The sequence below is a fragment of the Lonchura striata genome, chromosome 1A, assembly GCF_050655825.1.
Source record: "Lonchura striata isolate lonStrDom1 chromosome 1A, ASM5065582v1, whole genome shotgun sequence".
NCBI lineage: Eukaryota > Metazoa > Chordata > Aves > Passeriformes > Estrildidae > Lonchura > Lonchura striata.
The window spans coordinates 43016001-43025416 of NC_140741.1; the positions used below are offsets into that span (position 1 = coordinate 43016001).

At 43.7% G+C, this 9416-nt stretch overlaps 1 protein-coding gene across 3 annotated transcripts in view; it reads right to left on the reverse strand.

Moving 5' to 3' along the window:
• NELL2 (neural EGFL like 2) overlaps nt 1–8771 on the reverse strand; it is a 134172-nt gene extending 125401 nt beyond the window's left edge. For 2 of the 3 annotated variants that reach the window (XM_085570257.1, XM_021545322.4), the window contains exons 1-2: nt 8631–8771; nt 8329–8457 (exon numbers count right to left, since the gene is read on the reverse strand). In XM_085570257.1, the coding sequence (XP_085426383.1) occupies nt 8329–8457; nt 8631–8685 (184 nt within the window). In that variant the 5' untranslated portion in view covers nt 8686–8771. The remainder of the gene's footprint in view (nt 1–8328; nt 8458–8630) is intronic. The other variant, XM_021545323.4, reaches the window with a different exon arrangement.
• Between the last annotated feature and the right edge of the window lie 645 nt (nt 8772–9416).

Sequence of the window (9416 nt, forward strand, 5' to 3'; positions counted from 1 at the left end):
GTGCTGCAGGAAATATGTTAATCTGCTAAAAGCCTTTTTGAACATCATGTCTTCGGAAGTCTCGTTCAGTCTACTGGTCCTTTTAGACCATGCCCATTGCTTTAGCACCTTCCAACAGCCCAAAACTGTGAGCAGCTGCTCATGAGATAACTCCAGTTAAAAATCAGTTTTCTAAGTTTGTGTGTCTCTCTGAAGTCATCAGTATCACACAAACCCCCAAAAACAAAGTATGCAGCAAAAAACAAAAGCAAGTAAAATGTTAACAAATAAGATTTTTTTTCTGGAAAATTTTCCCATGTTGAAAATGGCTACAGAATTTTTTTTCTATCTGAAATACCCAAGTGAGCATTCATAGTAGGTATTTATTGCAGAAAACATGTCCAGACAAAAAAAAATTAAAATTAAAGTACCCTTTCTTAAATTTCTCCCCAGATTTTCCTGAGAGGAATTCATTTAGAACAATGCCAAGTTGGAAAAATACAATTTCTTAAGCATTGAGACAAAATATAGAGGAATTTACAAAAAAACAGATGGACAAGAAAAAAAAAATCAAGCTGTGAAAAATCCTTTTTCGCCCCTTATTCAGCTGTATCTTAGCAGTACAGGAAGGAGAATACAGCTGCTCAGTGGATCTGCACCTTGTCACAAAACCAAATAGGATGAAATATAGGGAAGAGTCACTACAAAGAAGTAAAGTTTTTCATGACAGCTATATAAAACTTCCAGCCCTTATCCTACAGTTTTAAATAACTTATGAACTCATTCCTGTACATCTCTTAAGACTCAGTGGAAACAGTGAAGTTAGCCACACCTGGAGCTATTTTTCCAAGGTAGCACCTGTATACCCTGGAGGATACGGACTAGAAGAACATAAGCTGGGGAAGAGAGGAGAGTAGAAAACCTATTTCCCACATCTTATACGCAAAAAGTAGAGGGTAAACAGACATTGTGATTGATCTAAAAGGAATGTGTAGGAAATGCTGCTGTCCTTTGTTACATCTCACTGGAGAATGTGCCATGCTGCAATGAGGGAAGAAACCATTAAAAAAAACCTAGCAAGTCTCAGGCACACTTTGTGTTTACAGAACTATGCCACAGCAAAAGTAATTACATAAGGGTAGCGAGACCTCATTTTCCCCCATCACTTCCTCTTGCTAATGCAGTCCTCCCCCAGCAATATGGAAAGATGCCCTTGACAGCTACCTAGAAGGGTCACTGTTCTCTCTCAGAGCACATGTGCCGCATGTGCTGGGTTCTCTCTGGCACACAGGACAGATGTTGTCCTGCTGTCAACATCACATCTTTTAACTTCAGCCAACACTATTGCCCCTTGCCACACTGCCAGGAGAGGCTGCCAGGTAAGCAGCTTTCTGCACCTGCCTGCTCTTGACAGGGATGTCAACATTGAGAGAGGCTCTTTGGTCCCACTCCTGCAACCATCAAGTCCCTTTTCACAGACCAACCAGGGTTCTGCCCCACATTCCCACACAGATACCGCCATAATGTATTCCCCTTTCATACATGCCTTAGAGCTGTACATCATACTCATCTTCAGCTTCCCAACAAAAATGCCAGCTGGAGCCCTGAGATAATAAAAGCCCCAGCAAGGATTTTGTACTTGCAATACTCTAGAAGAAGCCTCATTGTAGAAGCAAATGCAATTCTGTCTGCCATTAGTCAGTATGAACTGTTTGGGGCAATACCAAATTTATAAACAATACATGGTTATTTGCATTAACCTGAACAACCACACACTCATTTAAAAAAAAATTTAGAGATTCATCATTGTCCCAGTAGAAAGCAGACCCCCAGGGACTTCAATTTATTGCAGGTATCAGATAGAACCTGGCTGTGAAAAGCACAGGCACAAGTCCACAAGAACACAGTAAAGCATAACATTACTTTAAATCAAGTCACACCCTGCTGATAAATAAATGCTGGTATTAATTTACTCCAAAGGCTGAAGTATCAGAAACTGGAGATGTTAGCTGTCCTACCAAGCCCAGGCAAAGCCACCAAAGTCATGCTGGAATTTAACAAACTGAAAGGTGACAAGAGCCCATATGAAAACACATGGAAAGAGAAGAGAGGAGAAAAAAAAGAATTGGGGAAAAAACCTAAAACCAAACAATCAAACAAAACAAAAACAATTTTAAAAAAACACAAATGACAGACAACCAAAGAAGCAAGCTTTAAAGGGAATAAAGGGTTTAAAGGGAATATTTGATCTCTGAGATTATTACTTTTCCCTCCTCAGAAAAAGCCCACTGCAGAAAATCAAAAGAAAACAAAACAAAAAGGACAACAAAATAACACTTTGTGTATAATACCTTTCCTTGAAATGAATGACAATTTTTAGAGCTGAACTTAAAACAACTCTGTTGCTTAAAACTTGCACTTCTGTGATAGTAATGCCTAATACACACTCTCAACAATATTTATTAGAAACTTTCAGCATAAGACAGTTGCAATCCCCAAATGCCATAGGCCAAGTTTTATGTCATTCCTTAACATTATTTGTGTAAACTCTGCACTAATTACTACATTCAGGGATTACATTCCATTCACTTTCCATTTCTCTACTGTATGATTACAAGCATCAGTCAGAAGCTTAAGATATTTAAGTGTTTTTTCCATAACTTTTTCCCCTCTATATTACAGATAAACAGCACAACCAGTTAGCAAACAACACAGTTTCCAGTTCTGGGTATAAATATTCACTATGGATAAGTTCATCATAGCTCTCCATGCATTAAAATTCATGGTTTAGGATGGAAAATTGATGCAGGATCCTCATGCTAGCTCATTTTTTTGGATGGGATCTTCAAGCAGCAGACACTTCACAAATACCTCCTCTTGCTACAACTACTCCTTTCCAGAAGAGGTTGCTGAATATCAAGTTCTTCTGGAGCAAGGGTATGTCTCAGAGGAGCAGCTACACCAGCAAAAGCAGCCCAGCTTTTCAGGGTTCTCCTGCTCTCCTTCAGCACTCAGCCCGGCTCCCCAGCAGCATTAATCACAATCCTCGCAGTGATTAGCCCTACGACAATGGTTACTGTTTGCACAGGTGCAGAGGTGACTTCAGAAAGTATCAGAAGTGGAAGGCAGCAAAGGGAAAGCTTATGCTGTTATTCCAGATACACCAAAACCTTTCTGGCTACCACATTGTCATACAGCAATTGTTTACATTAGGCATTTCTTACATCAAAAAGAAGTGCCTCCTGCAATTAAACTTTGATTAAAACTTGTGCTCTCTACAGATGATCTCTATGATGGAGGTCCCACATTTTCAGTGCTTCCGAGTGAAAACAGTTTGCATGCAAGACAAAAAAAAGCTGCAGATAAGTATTCACTCTGCAGTCAGCTAAGACAGTTGGCAACATTAACATCCTCATTCCCAGCTGTCTGTTACCACTCCTATGGGAGATGGATACAGCTGGAGAAAGGGGATTTTACAGGACTCTAATCCATGTCACTGCAGTCAGCCAGGTTCGCTCCTGAAGCTGGCTGATTTTGCCATCAGCAGACATGGGAATGCTCATATAATCTCTTGCTTTGGAAGAGTTATGGGGACAGTAACCTCTAGCTTCTGGGCAGTGATGAGCAGCTGGGAACAGCAGTATTTTCAGCAGGCTCAGCTGGAACCTGGAGAAAGCATCTGCCCTCAGTTTCAATGACAGGTGGCAAGGAAAAAGCAGTGTGTGTTGTGAAGTGCATAGGCAATTTAAATCCTATTTCTGTGGCAAAAAGTTTACTCGTCTCTGCTTTCAAGGCTTTTTTAGCTTCCTTATTTAGTAAATGCCGAGAGATCACCTCATGAGACAAAATAGAGTGAACTTTTCAAAAGGAAAGTAGAGTAAGATAGGGTAATATTTTCTTGCTAGTATTTAAAATAACACACTAATGATCCGGTCATACAACAACAGATAACACATCAGTTATACCAATAAGCCTATTTTAGGGGTTTTTTTTCCTGCCAGCATTTTGTGCCAGCCACCACCAATTCAAACAACCATACTGCTGATCCTTTCATTTATCCCACTGACAGTTTACATTATTTTCTGGTGTTTTATGGCACATCTTGATCCCCATCAGAATATACAATATTTTGCCTCTAAAATGGTTCCTTCTCTGAATAAATTCCAAATTCTGCATTCAGATACATAAGCTCTCACATTTTCATGGCTGACATGTCCTTTTTATCTTTTCCTTAAATGCATGTTTCTGTGTTTGTAACCATCTGACTGCACTCTTCCGTCCACCTTTCAGCCTTCCCTTTGAAGGGAATATGCACCCTTTGATGGGCATATACTGTCCTTACACATCACCTGGGTTTCCTTTTTTGTTTTGCCTCTCATCCCTTGATTTACAGTGTACCCTCCACTGCTCTCCACTGGTGCTGGAGGCAGCTGGAAGATGTCTCCATTACTACACACACACATACATACTCTTTGGACAAAGACAGTCTTGTGAACTGCATCTGCTCTCAACAAGAGAGACCCAGAAAGACTATCTAAATACTCTATCTATTTACAAAATACATATAATACAGAATTTAAAGGGATGGTGATAAAATGTTATTGCCTAGTGAAATGCCAGAGGAGACCAAGTTACTCTTGAAGCCCTTCTTTAGATTGTCACACCTCAGAACACCATTTCCTACTGCCAGTTGAAGTATCTGGCTTCACTGGGACCTTGCATGAGTTAATGTTCTATCTTCTAGCATAGACTTGAGTTAGTCACCCAAAACCCTCATCACCCTTCAGGCTCTGTGGTTGTGGTTTTGTCTACTTCTTCAAACTCCCCTGTGGTTACATATGCCAAAAGTCCTCTTGAAGCAATACGATTTCCATATTTGCATAAGAAAATACCTATGTTGGACTTTCATCTTCACCTATCTTCTCAAATCACATTAAGGCAGTATCCTAACAAAAAAGAACTATAAGAATGACAATGTGTATTTCTCCAAAAGCCTTAACTACATTAATTACACTTCAGTCCACCCATATGGTTTGGGCTTTACACAAGTGTCATCCCTGTTTTGCAAAGGGAGGAACAAAGGTGTTGAAGATTTCACTGACTTATGTAAACAGTTGCCAAAAGAGAGACATTAGTGACATAGATATTCCGACTTCTGTTCTGCTGCTCTGACCAGCAGAGGAATAATTTTACTCCCAGCATACTTTGACATAATATCTGCTGTTGGCTAGAAAGTGCTGGCAGATGTTCACATACAGCAACACTAACATTTTTGAAGACTTCCTCCTGTTTTCTATTCATAATTGTATCTTCCCACAAGCTACACTGGAACATTTTACAATTACTTTGCAAATCACATTTCCAGAAAAAGAAGTCCCTGCAGCTAAACTAGACACAGATTACAGTGGCATTCTGTTGCTACCATTCATGACAACCAAGGAGCACCAGACACCTAAAAAGCTTTAGAATCCAGCACCTAAATCTGCTGAAGTCAAGTACACACACACACAGAAAAGTCCAAGTAACAGCAAATTTCAAATGGCTAACATTATTTCTAAATCATGGCACAAGACTGTATGTGTATAATCTAAATTATCTTGACTGGACAGTGTCAGACTAAAGTTCCATTTAAAGAGTAACTGCTTACTGTCTTATATGACCTAGAAATAAAAGTACTTTTGAAAAGTCACTTACACAAGGGAGAATTTGCCAGAACAGCCAGTTGCTAAACCGTTATATTGAAAATTGGTGCTACATCTAATTAAGCAGTCAAAATTGACTTTTTGCCTAGAAACTGAAGTAAAGAGATTATTCTGCTTTAACTATATATATAATTTTCCCATCAAATAGCTTTAATTGTCTATTACCTGTTGGCAGTTGAAAATGCCACATTCATCGTTTCCTTCTAAAATAGAGAATGGCATTTAGGACTTTAATGGTTTAAGCTTATGTAAAGTAAGACTTTGTATCAGTTGAGAATGTGGTCCATCAAAAAGGCAACATAATAAAGTGTTGCAAATACGTATATGATACGAGAAAAGTTTTGCTATTGGAAGAAACCAAGAGGCAAAGGATGGATCACAATTTGGAGCTCCCACAGCAAATTCACAGATCATTTAAAGTAATTTGCGTCATTCTCACAAAATCTTTTCTGTCTAGGACCAAGGCTTAGCTGCAATAAGGAAAAACCCACATATACAAACCAATTTCAAGGCAACACACACACGTATTTGAAATTCACACACTGCAAATACACACATTAAGGGGCACACATTGCAGCAATGTTCCCAAAGTGTGAGTTCTAAGAGCAGAACAAAAATGACTAAATGGACCCAGCAGTCTGTTCAAGGAAGGAAATATCTCTATTTCTAAATGCAAGTTCAAAAATTAAAATCTCTGCTCAGTAAGGACCCCATTTACTATAAGAAAATTAGTAGTCATCTTATGCAGTAGCAGGGAAAATTATCTCCAGTCCTGCAGGGCATTAAAGACTTCCTAAGGGACACTGAGTGACTTCAACCACCATTTAGACACAAGTGTTTTCATCCTTGTTATTCTCCGATTGTTCTCAACAAAATAAAAAGGCTGCTGGGAAACTGCAAAAGTCCTGTCTTCTTTTTCTACAAATAAACTGCTAACTCATTTGGGAACTATGTACACTTGTAACTGCAAAGAACAAGGGAAAAACTTGAAAAAAAGTAGTTCTTTAGTAACCCAGTATTTTTTTTGTCCTGACACTGGGAAAATATATAAGCAAGTCTTACTCTTCCAAACCTCAAATCCAGTTACCATTGAAGACAAAGTTAGTTTTAACTTTCCCCCACTCCCTCACCCCAATAGCTACAGCATAATGGGGCTTCAACTCAGAACCATGCCTTAAAAATTACACCTATTTTAGGACACAACAGCAATCCCACTGGTACACAAATGCCCTGCCATTCTAAGCAGCAGACCCCTTCACAGAGGTTTCTGCTCTGAAGCCACAAGCCCATCTCAGATGTTTAAAACCAGCATGTGCCAGTGTTTCCTAACACATGCCCATGTGTCTCCTCATTCATGTCCATAGTGACACATGCTGGCAGTTCCAGGGAAGAACACCGCTACAGAGGTCATCTTAAAAAAAAAAAAAAAAAAAAAAAAAAAAGCCTTTGGCAATTATTAGCTTCCTGATAAATTATCTTATTAATGCAAACATGAAAAAGAAATTTCCTTTCCAGATCTTATCTCCCTTGGATCATAATTCTGTAACTGAAACTCAGCCTCTTGCCTGTTGCACTAGAAGTCTCTTCAGATCCAAGCTAAACTCCTGGCATAACAAAAACATCAGCAATTAAGTTCTCCTATCTTGAACGTGCAAGCTGATGTGGAGATTTACTTTTTTTTCATCAGATGTTGAGCCACATTCCTCCTTCTTGCTTAGTCAGAGGTTATAAGGATATTTAATGATCTATCAGAGAAGAGACTTGTTTCTAAAGGCCAGATTTAGGCTTTTTTTTTTTAATTAAGATAGACTTGGGTTTTTTTCCCTAAAAATATTGTTGATTCCAGCTTCATTTAACATATCAGTACATTATTAAAGTGTAATTCAAAAACACAGACAAAGAGCAAGTGTATGGAATGTAACCAATGCCAATACATTCAACAAGATAGTGAGAGTTATTTTACAGTCTTTTATGAATTACAATATAAGGAAGTTTAATAATTTTTAATAATCTTTAATAAAACTCCTATATTTATTTTTTGAAGATAGAAGAGTACTATTTTATTTCTATTCCCACTATTAACAAAAACTATCACAAGCACTAAAAGAGACCAAAACTCATTCATTGTTTCTCAGGAGGGGTATGTCACAGAAGCTCCAATGGGCCACTTTCCTTTGGCAAAATAATGGGGTGTTCTCATTTCCAGCCATCTGCCTCCCTCCTCCGGGGCACTTCAACATTTTGCTCGAGTCACATAAAACTTTCAATGAGGTTTTCCTTAGCTGGAACTGGATATGTTTAGCGTTTCCCAAGTAAAGCAGTAGAGTGGGTGGTGCTATTATTCATCACCGCACCCCACGACTCACAAAACATGCCATCTGCCATCCCCGTTCCTGCTGTACTTTAATTAAGCGTCTACCAGTCCAAAGAAAAAAAAAATGGGGTGAGAGGAAAAAAAATTATGAAATAATGAGAAGGGAGCGGTAAAGAAGAGCGGAAGAAAATCGAGCAGGAAGGGAAGGTACGGAATCCCGAGCTCTCAAAGCGAGCAAATCTGTGGCGGTGGGGGGACTTGGGGGAAGCGCCCCGTGCGCGGCACCGGGGCCCGACGGCCGCGGCCGGAGCTGCGGGGCCGGGGCGGCCGTACCTGAGAAGAGGAAGGCTTTGCTCCCGTTGTGCAGCCCCGGCACTTGGCGCACGCCTTCCGTGGAGCCTCCCAGCTGTAGCTCGGACAGCACGTCGATCTGCAGCGAGGGGTCCACGCCAAAGCCTGAAACTGACCAGAAAGTGCCATCACCTACGCGCCGACACCACAACTTCCCGAGCACCCCCCCAGCATCTCCGCCGCTCTCCGCACCTGCGGCTGCCCAGGGGCCAGAGCATCGCCGCTGCGAAGCTCCGCCGGCCCCGCTCCCGGGTACTCTCCCGGCGGGTCCGGCATCCGCCTACCTGGCCCCAGGCAGAGGAGAAGGCAGAGCGTGCTCAAGCGGATGCCCGACTCCATGGTACGGCGATGCGCTCAGTCCATAGTCCCCCCCCTCCGGCTGCTGCGAGCGAAAAGCCTCCGGGGCACAGGCTGGGTCCCTCTCCGCCTCTCACCGAGCGGCGCGGACCCCGCGCCGCCCCGCAGCGCGCATCACGGCGGGCGCCGCGCCGCCCCGCCGCCGGCCGGAGCACACAAAGGCGAGGGTGGGGGGCGTGCGGGCAGCGCAGCCCTCCGCCCGCGGGCAGACAATGGGGAAGCCCGGCGGAGCCTCCCGCCGCTGCCGCCGTGCGAGCGAGGCCGCGGCAGCCGCCGGCGCGCCCGTGCCCCGCAGCTCCCGGCCCGCCGCCGCCGGGCGCTGCCCCTCCGCCGGAGAGCAGCCGCAGCCTCCGCCCGGATCCCAGGGCAGCGCCGCTCTCCTCCCCGCCGTCCAGCGGGGACAGCGGCGGCGGCGGGAGGGGCCGCCGGTTTATGCCACGGCCACGGGAGCCGCCCACCGCCTCCGCCGGGCCGGGCAGGGCTGGGCAGGGCCGGGGGAGGTGCCGCCGCGCCGCCCCGTCCGCCGGGAGAGCGCCGGGCGCGGCGGGGAGCCGCGGCGGGACTAGGTGCGGGAGGTCCGCCGGGAACTTTGAGGGGAAGCCGCGGGGAGGGCCGCTGTGCCTCCGGAGGCCGCGGCTGGCGGCGGCCGGTCGGCGCGGGCGGTGACCCTCGGGGCGCTCTCCTGCCTGTCGGCGGCTCTCGGCTGCCTGTGC